The 14,274-nt window shown below is 49.0% G+C and overlaps 1 protein-coding gene across 3 annotated transcripts in view; it reads right to left on the reverse strand.

Annotated features, from left to right (window-relative positions):
- Positions 1–2,278: 2,278 nt before the first annotated feature.
- The window catches only part of fat3a (FAT atypical cadherin 3a), a 51,012-nt gene continuing 39,016 nt past the window's right edge, over positions 2,279–14,274 (reverse strand). For 2 of the 3 annotated variants that reach the window (XM_029516865.1, XM_029516864.1), the window contains exons 16-30: positions 14,038–14,252; positions 13,794–13,931; positions 13,555–13,698; positions 13,062–13,259; positions 12,013–12,814; positions 10,983–11,117; positions 10,532–10,686; positions 10,199–10,435; positions 9,449–9,695; positions 9,051–9,204; positions 8,160–8,872; positions 7,842–7,955; positions 6,621–6,680; positions 6,185–6,220; positions 2,279–4,619 (exon numbers count right to left, since the gene is read on the reverse strand). In XM_029516865.1, coding sequence (XP_029372725.1) covers positions 4,000–4,619; positions 6,185–6,220; positions 6,621–6,680; positions 7,842–7,955; positions 8,160–8,872; positions 9,051–9,204; positions 9,449–9,695; positions 10,199–10,435; positions 10,532–10,686; positions 10,983–11,117; positions 12,013–12,814; positions 13,062–13,259; positions 13,555–13,698; positions 13,794–13,931; positions 14,038–14,252 — 3,968 coding nt within the window. In that variant the 3' untranslated portion in view covers positions 2,279–3,999. The remainder of the gene's footprint in view (positions 4,620–6,184; positions 6,221–6,620; positions 6,681–7,841; positions 7,956–8,159; positions 8,873–9,050; positions 9,205–9,448; positions 9,696–10,198; positions 10,436–10,531; positions 10,687–10,982; positions 11,118–12,012; positions 12,815–13,061; positions 13,260–13,554; positions 13,699–13,793; positions 13,932–14,037; positions 14,253–14,274) is intronic. The other variant, XM_029516866.1, reaches the window with a different exon arrangement.

Here is a 14,274-nt window from a genome sequence, read left to right on the forward strand (position 1 = left end):
TATAGACCCATATCGAACCTTCCATTTATTTCTAAAATCATTGAGAAAGCTGTAGCAAAACAACTACACGAGCATCTGGATGGGAACAGTTTGTTTGAAGAGTTTCAGTCAGGATTTAGAGCCCATCATAGCACAGAAACAGCTGGTTAAAGTCTCCAATGACATTCTAATGGCTTCAGACGATGGATCAGCCACCATACTTCTCCTTCTAGATCTTAGTGCTGCATTCGACACCATAGATCATAATATTTTACTACAGAGACTGGAACATGAAATTGGAATTAAAGGAACTGCACTAAGGTGGTTCAAATCCTACTTATCAGATAGACATCAGTTTGTTCATGTTAACAACAGCTCCTCCTCATGTACTGCAGTCAGTTATGGAGTCCCATAGGGTTCAGTACTTGGACCAATCCTCTTCACTCTTTATCTGCTTCCTCTAGGCAACATTATTCGAAAACACAGCATCAAATTCCACTGCTATGCAGACGATACTCAGCTGTACCTATCAATGAAGCCAAATGAAGTCAGTCAGATAGTCAGACTGCAGGCATGTCTTGAAGACATAAAAGTCTGGATGACTGGAATTTTTTACTTCTCAACTCTGACAAAACAGAAATTATTGTACTCGGTCCTAAGCACCTCAGAAAAATACTATCTAATCATCTAATCAGTCTGGACGGCATTATTTTGGCTTCCAGCTCCACTGTAAGAATCCTTGGAGTAATTTTTGACCAGGACATGTCTCTGTCTCTCCCAGTTCCTCTCCTCTCTCTCCCTGTCCTCATCCTGCAGGTGGTGACTCATCACCATCCCATGTTCCTGGAACACCTGCTGGTCCCATATAGCATGAATTCTGTACTACAGCTCAACTCCATGAACTTCATGCAGCAACATGTTCCTGCCTACACCCCCCCCCCCCCCCCCCCTCCAATGCCTGTCTCACTCTCTCTGTCTCTCTCTCTTTCTCTCTCTCTCTGTCCCACTCTCAACCCAACCGGTCAAGGCAGATGGCCGCCCCCCCTGAGCCTGGTTCTGCTCGAGGTTTCTGCCTCTTAAAGGAAGTTTTTCTTTGCCACTGTCACCATGTGCTTGCTCATCGGGGGATCTGTTGGGTCTCTTTAAATAAATTTATAAAGAGTTTGGTCTAGACCTGCTCTATATGTAAAGTGCCTTGATGTAACTTTGTTATGATTTGTCGCTATATAAATAAATCTGATTTGATTTGATTTGATTTGACGTTTGGTCAGCCGAGTTTACTGGGTTACTGTGGGGAAGACCCCCATGAGAAATAAAGTGATAAGTTACTGCTCTGATAAATAGAGTGAAAATCGCACAGAGAAACGAGAACAGATGTGAACACACTTCACCCACTCTTCTATACAGACAGACTGCAGAGTTTAGAATAGCAGAATCATTCTCAGATGAAATAATTACACACTCCTTACCAGGCTGAGCCAAAACAGCACTGCACATAGTAACATGACACATGTTTTAATTCAATACAGCACACACAGCCGGTAAGTGAGCGAACTTTTTATGTGTGTTATGGTTAAAAAGTACTGACAATAAGAGACAACTATCTGGCTACTACATTAAGCTACCAAAAGCAGATTTTGTAATACCTTAAGTTTTCTTACCATTTCCTATTTAATTTCTTCATTCAATCCCCCAAAGTTCAGGTCACGTGGCTGTGGTGCTTGAGCTCTCATCCTCAGGCCGCCCCGGTCCAAACTCCAACCCTTTGTGCTGGGTCATTTTATTTGACCCAACATGGGCCAAATTAACCCACTTCATTGAAATTTAATGCATCAACTTCAATACCAGGGAGGAGGAGGGACATTTTCCCATAGACTTCAATACAAAATGACTTCTTTTAGGACCAGTGGGCTCACCCCCTGATGGTCAGTAGAGAGAATGAAGGTTTAAGATTCTTCAGCATTTCCTTCATGCAGGATCTAGATGATCATTTGAGTTCAGGTTTGACTGTGTTGATCAGAGTTTCCAGGTGGACTAAATCCTGCACAGATTGGTTGAACCTCCTGCTGGTGGAGCTGATTATTACACATGCACAACTCGGTTACAGTGACACAGAGGCATGTGAATAAACTTTTATTCAAAATGAGAATGAGTAGTTTTGATGTTTAGAGGTTATGTGAATCAGATGTTTCACCTGCAGATCGAAGGGAGGAAGCTGGAGAAGCTGAGGGAACACCGAGGAAAACATCCATTTAGAACCATTCACTGCTGCTTCAGAGGACATTCACAACAGCTAAGGTGGTGAGCAAGTACTTTTTTATTTTCTGCACTGAATAATAATAATTAAAAAAAAAAACAAAAAACAAAACACTCACGTTTCTGGGACGTTTGTTTGACAGCCTGATGCCTCTGAGAACAGAGACCTGAACACAACATTAAAGGTTTACACAAACATTTCTGATGAAGGAAACACAAAACATTCCCTCATTCCCATAAAAACAAAATGCTAAACAGTTTTTCATGTCATATCTGGTCCTGAAACTGTGCATAATTCACCTAAAATATTTAAATGACATTCAAAATAAAAATAAAAAAAGCAAACATAAGAAACAGAACTTTTAGCAAAGATTCAGTGACAGAGGAGGACCGATGTGAAATGGTTGACGGTCTCGTATCATCACATCTGAAGAACCAATGGCTATTCAGGGTCATAATTCCATATCTACAAAATCTGCTTTCAACAATGTGGCTATACACTGTACAGAGTTCAGCACAAACATCCTTTACAAATGGACGGCTCAAGAAGGTCAGGGACGAAGATGGTCTGCATCACTGCCACACCATGTCCATGGAGACAGCACCGCGGAGTTGTGTCCAAGGGCATTTGGAAGATGGCACAAAGAAACAGGAAATGCTGGGATGTAATATGGCTGCCCCACATGGCTTCTTAGAAATAATGTGCAAGTACATTAATCCGATCAAACACGAGGAGAAGAACAGCTGATGTTCATCTGAACTTACATCATCGTTTAAGAAGACTGAGGCTGCAGCGACAAACATTCATCAGCTGCTGGAGTTTATCAGAAACATCAGAACACAAAACCAAAACACAAATGCAACAAAGATAAAGCATTTCCACAAAGCTGGAGGATAAGAGTCTGAGAGCTGCTGGTTCACATTATTCACACCCATCTGTCAGGATCAGGGGGCGGAGCCAACCCCTGCTGACATCAGGTGAGGGAGAGGTCTACACTGGACACGCCACCTGTCCATTGCCGGATGCCCGGCCAATTTACAGTCACCAGCTCACTGACAGGTGTACGTCTTCAGATTGCTCCACACAGGTAGGACCCAGGACCACTGGAATTAAACCCAGATCCTAACCCTTTTAGCGATATTAAAATTTGAGGTTTATGTCTAGAGATCGATCCTAACAGGTGTTCAGACCCACCAGCAGCTGCAGGAGCTCTCAACCTCCTTGGCATAAAAAACGAAGATGGCAGATCAATCAGTTGATGGCACATTGGAGATTGTGGGCAGAGACGGGGGCACATTCCACAAAACAAAAACATGACTTTCTGAAATGTAGCCTGAACATTGCTTCATTCTTATTCACCTGTCTGAACAATTTTACAAAGTCTGTACAAGCTTGGACATTACAAAGTTTACAAATCCGAGGAGGAAAAGGGGAAAACGAGGTGCATCTTTAAAAAGAAATGGTCCCATGAGCCAAACTCACTTCCATGATTATCCCTTCTCATTTACATTTCAGCTAACTTGTCTGTAAATCTCAGTCTCCCCTGAACTTCTCATTCACATTCTCTCCCTTCTGCTCCTCACTTTACACATGATGCCCTCTGCGAACAGAACAGCTCTGCCCTGACAACAGTCTATGGGTCATGGTTTTGTCAAACTATCACTCCCTTAGTGGACTGAGCTGCTGGGAGGACAGTTCTTCTTTGTTAGATGCAGCTCTAACATTGTGGTTCCAGATTGCTGATGTTGGTCCTGGTCCACCAATCACACCTCAGTTTGTTGCTGTGAGTCTGTGATGATGGTCACCCCACGACGAAGCTCGTCCATACTGTCGAAGTCGCTGCAGTCATCCAGTGCGCAGGGCGCTGAGACGTCTGATGTTGATGACGCTCCAACCGACAGTCGCATATTCAGTGACACCGAGTCGTCAGTGTCTCCATTTCCTGGGGTTACCCCACAGGAGCTTGAGTCCCCATGTGGTGCCTCACCAAGGGGCAGCTGGTGGGGGGGCAGGTATTGGCTGGGGTGGAAGTGTGGCCTGGTGTTGTGATGGCCGGTGCTACCGGAGCTTAGAGTGCTCTCCTTAGAGACTGGGGGGTTGGGGGGCAGTGGCGTGTAGGGCTCAGGGTAGTCCTCACTTGTTGGCAGCGGAGGAGGGAGCTGGTCTTGACTCAGGAACGCTTCCTCATGGGGTGGGGGGTAATCATTGTCGATGTCATAGCCCCCTAAATAGTAGTCTGACTCCAGTTCACGGGTGCTTCCTCCAAGGTGGGGGTGACCTGTACGGGCTGCATCGGCACCAGGACCTGCCTCATAGCCCGGCATCTCTTCGATATCCGACAATCTGGTGTTTGGCATCCAGTCAGACGTGTCCCAGTGATAGGCTGGACAGGAGTGGGGGGAGGAGTTAGTCATAACACAAGGTGGACATCAACAGAACCGTTAGGTCGACAGGGACCACCAGGCAGATACAGGGACAACACACAGGTCAGAAGTCGAAGGCCAAGAACATGGCACAGCATAACCTATTCAGAAAACATGTTAGGACTCTGGAGGGGATGGCATGCACAACAGGAGTCTGTGAGGGTCACAGCATGCTGAGGTCATCATGAACACTTTCAGCCATGACATCAGGATGTTAGAGGGATTCTCCAGACAGCAGGGGGTTGTGTCAGTCAGGGGGTCGTCAGCTCATCGCCCTGGTACCACCTCAGTAAATCTGGGGACACATTGGCCCATGCAAGATCCACCTATCCCAGCATTCACTGTGCTGGAAATAATCTGAGGATGTGCATGTTACCGTCCGTTTGTGTTTCAGCTCAGTTAAAAACAGGAGCTGGACCTGGACCAGTTCTCTGGTCCAGTAAACTGAGGGGCAGAGGAGCCAATGATCCACTGACAGATCACACCGATGGTTCACATCACAAAAGGTTGGACTGACCAAGAAGACAATCAACCACGAGCTGAGGTTGAACTGAGCTGAGGGAGGTCTCACTTCACAGAGCAATGACAAACCAAAAAGCACCAAAACAGAAGAGCAGAAACTGTCTGAAGACTGAAGGCTGAAAGCTTCAAACTGGTTCAACAGAATCACTGAGCTGGAGGTGATGAAACAGAAGGTGAGAGATAGCAGGCAGAGGGTGAGGAGGTGAGGCATCAAATGACACATCCACGAAGTTCAGACTTGGGGAGGGGAAAAGCTGATGATGGGGGGGTTTAGGTAAAAAGAGGGAGTAGACAAAATACTTTCAGTCAAAATAGATGTGCTTTATGATATGAATTGTCCCACAAACTCAGGATCTGGTCTCAGCTCTGGAAGATTACAACATTATTTGTATTTCAGTCTGAGTCACCAAAGGATCTGGGATGTCTGACCAGATCAGTGTTAGTCCTCTTTTTACTCTCTGGGCAGATTCACTTGAACCTCCTCAGGACTCCCAGAGCTGCTAACTGCTAGCAGCTAACATGCTAGTTCCTGTCAAAAGAGCTATGCAGGTTATCAGGCTGCCAACAGTGAGCTAGTCCTACTGGGTGGGGGGGGTGTTGTCTTGATATACATCCTGGGTTCAGTTCAGGTCAGAGTCCTGAAGGATCAGCCCTAACTGAATCCACAGATTCTGTCATTCTGTTGACATGAACAGATCCAACAACAAGTCCTGGTCCTGCTTTGGCTGAGTCAAGAAGACCAGACCAGACCAGCAGACTGCTGTGATGCTGGTGGTTTGATTTCAATCTCAGGTCAGTGGCTCATTAGGCTAAAAACTAATTGGCATCATTTGCCATCAACCAAACACACGAGTACTTTATACTATTTGAAGATTATTAAATAAATTATCCATCTAAATTATTTTGTCTACTCCTTGGGTGAAAAAAAAAAGAGAGAGAGAGAGAGAGAGAGAGAGAGAGAGAGAGAGATGGATATGATTGAGGGGGAGGTTCTTGTAGTCACCTCTGTTGTAGGTTTGACCTTGGTCCATGACTGACACTGTCAGATGGAAGAACAGAACAGAGGTCTTTAGTGTTGGACTGCAAGTGTCTGTGTGAAATGCTTGATATATTAAAAAGGACCAAAATTTATATGCAAGGTCCATATTCTCACTTTTGTAGGGAACCAAAAACCATGGACATCTAACATCTATCTTTAGACTGTGCGGACCTTCAAGTCAGTCCTTGTGAACTGGGCTTCTGAGCTGACTAATTTAAAAAATTAAAAACTAATCATGAGCCACTGGGAGCCAACAGGAATAGGTGGAGACATCATCTCCTGACCTGCCAACTATTGGCTCCCAGTGGATCATGGGTAATCGTCAGTGACTGAGTGTAGCTGAGGTAGAAGAAACAGATGGCGGGTGGGACAGTGGACACAAAGGGATGAAACATGGTACCTTCACTCTCGATTGTGTCGACTGCATCATTGACCAGTCGAATGACAGTCACTATGGAGGCTTGTGGAGGGAGAGAAGGAGGAGAGAAGTTTTGAAACGGTCATTCAAAGTGAGAGATGTTCATCATGGTGCCCCCCCTGCCAACCCCCCACACCCCTCACGACATCAGGCTTCACTGAGTCTGAATGTTCGACTTCACTGAGCAAATAAAATCAGCCTCAGACACACGAGAACAGAAGAACATAAAAGACAAAACAAACAAACAAAAAAACAACACTGAAACATCTGAGTCCTTGACAGTGGTCATGTGACATCATCAAATCAGCTGATGATCGGGGGGGGAGGCAGACGCTCCAACTCATGATGGGTCTGAAAGAAAAATATGGACTGCAAATAAAAACAATAGCACGATGAAATGAGGATGAAAGAAAAGTAAACACACAGCTCCAGCACAGAGACCAGGACCAGCAGCACCACAGTGTGAGGCCCACAGGTCTGCAGTCTGACATCAATGAGAGAAACCCAGCAAGGACCAGAGAGTGAGTAAGTCCAGACTGTAGCTGAACCAGCACTTTGTGGTTTCCTGAGATCTGAAGACCAAAACACCAAGTTAAGAATTCCTTAAAAATGGCTCCAAAAACCTTAAGGCTTCTGCAATCTGCTTCCTTCAAATGTTCACTTAAGTATTTACAGGTTTCTCTTGATCATAGTGTCTTGTAGAATCAGTAAAGTAAGGACCTGATGAACCCTAAATGACGTGGACCTATCTGATCTGGATCAGTCCACTTCCCTCAGCTGAGCTCCTCCTACCTCATTAATGAAGCTGGCCAGTGTGATGACATGACTTCTGCTCAGGTACAGGTGTTTCCTGCCCTCAGGTTAGAGGTCAAACTCTTGATAGGCCCCATGGTTGCCCCAGGAGGATTCTGGGAACTCCCCAGTCGCATGATGACCTCAGAGCATTTCATAACCAAGATGACATCTGGACTTCTAATGAAGACCTTTACCCAGTCCAGAAGGTCTGGAGATCAGTCTGAACTGCCTTGTTATTGGTGTGTTTCTATGGTAACAGTGTGGCCATGAAGTAGGACACCCCCCCCCCCCCCCACCCACCCACCCACCCACCACAGCACGACCTGACAGTTTCTCATTGATCCATGAACAGACTTTTCAAAGTAAAGCCCTGACAGATCACAGAGGATCTGAGAGTACTGGTCTCACCGTTGTCATCGCAGGAGTCGGACTGGAAGGAGCTCAGCGATTGGACCTCCGAGTTGCTGCCTTTGTTGCTCCCTGAGAAACACGTGACTTCCTCTGCCATGTCCACCATCTTCCCTGTTGGAAAGACCGGGTAAGGACTCAGAGGCAGACCAGTTTTTATCATGTGAGATACCAAATGTGGAGGAGACCTGTACAAGGGCCATGTGGGGTAAAGGTTCAGGTTGAGGGCAAGCGCCGCCTCAGGTCTCACCCAGATTCTCTGATGGTACCCTGAAATCTATTCTATTTTTATTGGGTCTTTCAGGAAACATTACTCACCCTCGTCGCCGTCCCACGGGCTCTTGCGTATGGAGTCACAGTCAGAGCGGCAGGGCGACACTGGCGGAAGGTTGGGGGCCACGCTGCAGACCACCACCCCCCTCCTGGTGGTTCCTGACAGTATCCTTGGGGACTCAGGGTGGAAGGTACTCATCTCTGTGTGCTCTACGCTGCGCCCGTCCACCATCTTCTCCAGTGTGGAGCGTGGGTCTCCCTGGAAACAGGGCGTGTACGCCATGGGCCTCACAGGAACTTGCGGAGGTCCCATCATCCCACCGCCCCCCACCAGGTTGGATCCCAGCCCTGAGTCTGAGTACAGATTGAGGGGGTCCCCCGGGCCACAGTGCAAGGTCTTAAACTGGACTCCGTTGGCCTTGTTGAGCAGCGCCGCTGTGGCCGGGTCCTGCACCAGCGACAGGTTGTTCCGTGAGTAGTTCTTCTGGAAGACTTTCTTACGGAACGCGATGAAGAGGATGATGAGGGTGATGATGACGAATAGAACCACAGCAATACCAATTAGCTCCTCTTTTCCAACCATGGCATGACCCGCCTGCATGTTGGGGACAACGACAGGACGCAGGCCACAGCGCTGGCCCACAAAGCCTGCTGTGCAGTTACAGTAGAAGGAGCCGTGAGTGTTGACGCAGACGCCGCTGTTTTCACACTCACCCTCCGGATTACTGCGGTCACACTCGTTGACATCTTCCTCACACCTGCAGGATGGAGGGAGGAGAGCTCAGACTACCAAAGCCTGCTGGATCAGAGGAAAACCTACACAAGGACAGACATCTGTCTCTAGTCTACTGAGCAACAGGAAATTAGGTTACTGCCGAAGAGGAAACAGAACTGGCCCTTTAAGATCAGCTCAGGTGCATCTGGTCTCTAACTCACGTCAGGCCCATGAATCCTCTCCGGCAGCTGCACAGGAAGGCGTTACCAATCGCCTTACAGACACCGCCATTCTGACACGGGTTAGGGACACACGCTGTCATCTCCAGCTCACAGCGTATACCAGTGAATTGGGGGGGACAAATGCAAGAGAACCCTACACACAGGAAACACGCAATGAGGACAGACAAACACAATCACAGTCCAGCTCAAAAACCTCTTGTCTGGGACCTGCTGCTGATTCAGTTTCTGTTCTTCATCATCATCATCACCACACTGTACTTTATTTAGCACCACCTTCCTAAATATGGGTTAATCCACTAAAAAGTAGACCCTACATCTGGTTCTGTTGGATAAAAACTGGAAATGGATTGTAAGGACTCTGCAGGTCCTGCACTCACCACCAGAGGGCAGGCTGGTGCAGGTGGCACCATTGCGGCATGGCATTCCAAGACAGGCGTCTGGGAACAGGATGCAGCCGAGCTTCAGCTCCGTCAAACCCACCACCTCAGCGTAATGCGAGCGCTTGTTCTGCAATGGCAGCTCATTGTTATTCAGCATCACAGAGTCCAGGCAGCCCTGAAACCCATCTAGGACCCGTGGGTCCTTCTGGGAGTCCAGGAGGCCACGGGAGTTCGGGTGCTGCACCTGCAGGGAGAAAACAGAGACCTACTCAGTCCTGGGATCCACCAGACCAGGGACACAGCTCAATCCCCATAGTCAGACTCTTATTTCAAAGTTGGCTCTAAAAAAATGTAGTTTAGTTTAGTGTGTAATGAAGATTCCTCTTGTTTCCTGCGGAACCATAAGGACCCAGTCCAACTGATCTGACCCCAGACCAGCTGATGTAGATGCCTGATTGTTCTCCAGGTCCCTAAGCAGATCCCAGACTGTGCCCCCCCCCGTTGAGTGCAGTTGCTGTAACTTTGTGTTTGGGTATATGAAGTTTGACCAAGTGTATGAACCTCTGCTGTATTTCACCACTGTGACTCTTAGACATGATGTAATCACAAAAAGCAAGCTGATGGAGGAACAGCTGAGCTCATCTGGAGGTCAGAGGTCACACACCCTCTTCTACACTGATGACACATGATAAAAAGGGACGAGGAGCTAACATGGCCTCCACCCCCAAAACCTGCTTGTGGACTGACCAGCGCTCCGAAATAGATGGTTCTGTCCGGGGGCAGCGGTGGGATGAACGGCGGTCCGCGGCGCTGTTCAACGTAGCTGTCGTCGAGCGCCAAGCTGCTGAAGTTCCTGTTCAGCTCCAGAGCCACCGTGTGCCAGCCGCCATCACTGACCCGCCGCCCAGATATACCCAACATGGCAGGACTGTCGCTGCCGCCAAGGCCACAGGCCAGCTGGAACCACAGCTTCCCATCCTCCAACTGTGCGCACGCGGACACACACACACACACACACACACACACGTACATGTATTTGTATATTATAGTTACATCAAATGTTCAATAGTGTGTGTATACCTTCAGTACGGTGCAGGGCTCGGTGTGTGTGTACATGATTATCCCTCGGCTTTGCAGAGTCCTGATCCTCAGACTCAGCTTCAGCTCCAGCTGCAGTCGCTCTGACAGTCTGTACTTGATGTAGCTGTTGCCTGAAAAACTCAGAGACGAGTGTCCTGCACCCAGAGGGGTGGACAGGTCGGGAGGTGGAGAGGGGCGGACAGGTGGACAGGTGGACAAGTGGGTAGTCGGAGAGGGGTAGACAGGTGGACAGGTGGACACGTGGGTAGTCGGAGAGGGGTAGACAGGTGGACAGGTAGGGAGGTGGGGAGTTGGAGAGGGGTAGACAGATGGACAGGTAGGGAGGCGGACAGGTAGACAGGTGGGGAGTTGGAGAGGGGTGAGCGTAAACAAGTCATGAGCTGATTCACTTAAAAGTTGTCATTGCATGAGTCTGATCAAACACACTCACCTGCACACTCCCCCAGCTTGCCCGGGGGACACTGGCAGGCGTAGCGTCCTCTGGTGGCCTCCACTGAGACACACTGCATGTCTGCAGGACACGGCTGCTCCTCACACTGTTCTGACAGGACCGCACAGCTGGCATCTGGAAACACACATTTATTTGAAGCTGAACGTGATTGGGGATTATTGGTCTTTACTCCTGAGACACAAACAACCTCAAATAAACAAACAAACAATGCAATGTGCAACACAAGAGGAAAATATATAATAAAAACAGTTCCACTAAAGTGTCAATATAATCAAATCTGTCTCATTCTCTGGCAGCACGGTGTCGTAGTAGTTAGCAATGTCACCCCACAATAAGAAGGTTGTGGGTTCAGTAGTTTCTGTGCGGAGTTTGCATGTTCTCCCGTGTCTCTGCGAGTTTCCTCCGGATACTCCAGTTTCCTCCCACTGTCCAAAGACATGCATGTATAGTTTAACCCCTAACCCTGACCCATGAGTGGTTGTGTGTCTCCTTGTGTGTTGGCCCTGCGATGGACTGGCGACTGGCGATCTATCCAGGGTGTAACCCACCCCTTGCCCAATGTGAGCTGGGATTGGCTCCAGCAGCCCCACGACCCAGATACGAATAAAGCAGATGAAAATGAGTGAGTGAGTGAGTGAGTGTCTCATTTTCCTCAGTATGAATGTGCATGAAATGAATCAGAGCAGAGGAAGAAGCTTTACGCCCACTAGGTCCACACGGTCTAAAGTTGACCTCCCTGTGGTCTCTGATTGTAAACCTGGTCCAGGTGTTATATTTATCCAGTCCTTAGTGAAACCCTCACAGTCTGGATTCAGAAACTGAACCTTAAAACCAGCCGTCAGGACTTCTGCGACTTTGTGATGTCACAACAAAACAAAGGTGACACAGCCCTCCACCTGGACTTTTGTCAAACTCCAGGTGTTCTCTCAGCTGAAATATAAACACATGGAACGATCTGGGTCTGGGTTCGGACCTGGATCAGTGGAACAGTGAGAATAGAAGGCCTCACCGTTGCAGGTGCAGCGGGAAGTTCGGTGGAAGCGGGGCGACACGAAGCTGACCCGCGGAGTGCTGTAGGTGACCAGGTTGTGAGAGTCCAGAACGATGGTCTGTTCGCACTGCGCCCCGCGGCATTCCAGGCCTGAGCAGTTCTTGTCCAAGATGGCCGACACCCTGAGCACCTCCTCCAGCTGCCGCCGCGACGCGCTCAGTTTCTGAGTGACGTAGGCCGCTTTGTAGTAGCCGCCTCCCGCCGTTTCCACTGCAACCAGCACGTCCAGCTGCTGCGTTCCGCCCACCGGCTGCAGGCTGAGCAGGCGCAGCGCGTCCCGCTGCTGCGACGCGGCGGCTCGCTGCAGAACCCGCAGCAGGCTCCGCAGGTGCAGCGCTACGAAGTCTCGTGGCGCCACGCTCTCAAAGCGTACTGTCACCGCCTCACGCAGCATCTCCGGGGTGGCCTGCTCCACGTGCACGCTCACGGGCACGGGCACAGCAAAGCGGCCGTCGCTGACGCTGGCGTTCAGGGAGTACGTGCCGGCGTCCAGGCCGCCCAGGGCGATGATCTTCCCGTCCCGAGGGCTGATCTTGAAGAGGCTGCGTTGGGCTGGAGGGGCGTGGCCGAAGGTCAGCGCGTCATAAGGGTCGGCGTCGGTGGCATGCAACTGGCCAATCACTCCTCCTGGAAACTCATCCTCCATCGTGACGATGTGGACCTCCAATGGGAAGGCCACCGGCCGGTGGAGACTCTCCTCGATCACCCTGACCGTCAGCGTGCAGGTGGAGGAGAGGCGGGGCTTACCTGAGTCCGTCACCTGGGGGGGGACAGGACACAGGCTTAATACAATTTTTATCATCAGTAATTATCATCAACGTCATACAGGAAGTTGTCATGTGTCATAAGACTCATCTCTGCCACTCGGTTATGTAGCTACAATCAGCTATGACTAATTACAGGTGAACTTCATTCTTAATGAGTCAAACTGTGTGATTGTGGGTTTAATTTTTCATCGTTGTGTTGTTGTTGCTCATCGTGTGGTTGTGCGGTCAGTCTTACTCCACCTGTATCTGAATGACATATTCGGTGGCCAGCTCCCTCCTGAACACCTGATTGGCCAGCAGGGTTCCATCCTTCTCTAGCACAAACTCTCCACCTTCGTTTCCCGACAGGATGCGGAAGTTGAAGGGTGGGCCGTTGTGGGAGGAGTCCAGATCGATGACTGACAACTGCAGGATGCTGGTGCCAATGGGCTTGTTTTCCTGGGGGAGGAGATACCACATCATGACGACACTTTACGCAACAGGTGGCATCGAGAGCTGCTGCTAGCCAACATTAATAGCTAAGCTTAGATAAATCTAAGCAGTTCATGACGTTAACTTCCTTAGATGTTTCATACAGGCTCTGCCCACTCCAACTGACAAATAGGCCACACCTGTTTTTTTTTGGCGTTCAGTGCTTCCTTTATTTTAATATCTCAATGAAGAAGTCTGAGTAGTGGTGATGTGACCATGTCCCTACGTCATCTCTTTGATCCAGAGGAGTCGGGACATTCACCTGTATGACAGTGGTCAGATTGGCCGGGGAGAACATGGGAGGGTTGTCGTTGATGTCAGAGATGTCTATGTTGACCATGACAGTGGATGACATGGGGGGGGCTCCACCGTCCAGAGCTCTGATGGCCAGAGAATAGCTGGGAACCTGGAAGACAGCTAAGGTCAGCGAGGTTATCCCATGGCATCACATCGGGCAGACAATTAGTGTGTCTCAATGTGTGTGTCTGTGTGTGTCCTCACACTCTCCCGATCCAGCTGCTTGTTGACCCTGATGACTCCACTCAATGGGTCGATGAAGAACTGGTTGTCTCTGTCTCCACTGACGATGGAGTAAAGAACTTCAGCATTAAGCTGAGTGTCCACGTCCTCCGCTACCAGCTACAAACAGACACAAACACCAACTGTCATCGTTAGCATGCATTTCATGAACCTTTAATAAGATCGTAGTTTCCAGTCTTCCAAAGAGACTTGATCCTGGACTGACCTGGACTACAGATTCTCCAATGGTGGCGTCCTCTGACACTACAGCGCTGTAGAGGTCACAGCTGAACATGGGCGCATTGTCATTGACATCGGTCAGGTTTATGTTGACTGTGGTGATGGCGCTCAGCGGTGGCGTGCCGCCATCACAGGCCTCCACGGTCAAGAAGTAGTCCCTGCAGGTCTCATAGTCCAGAACCTGTGCAACTAAGATGGCACCTGAAGGCGACAAAGAAATGGG

The sequence above is a fragment of the Echeneis naucrates genome, chromosome 13 (assembly GCF_900963305.1).
Source record: "Echeneis naucrates chromosome 13, fEcheNa1.1, whole genome shotgun sequence".
In the NCBI taxonomy this organism is placed as follows: domain Eukaryota; kingdom Metazoa; phylum Chordata; class Actinopteri; order Carangiformes; family Echeneidae; genus Echeneis; species Echeneis naucrates.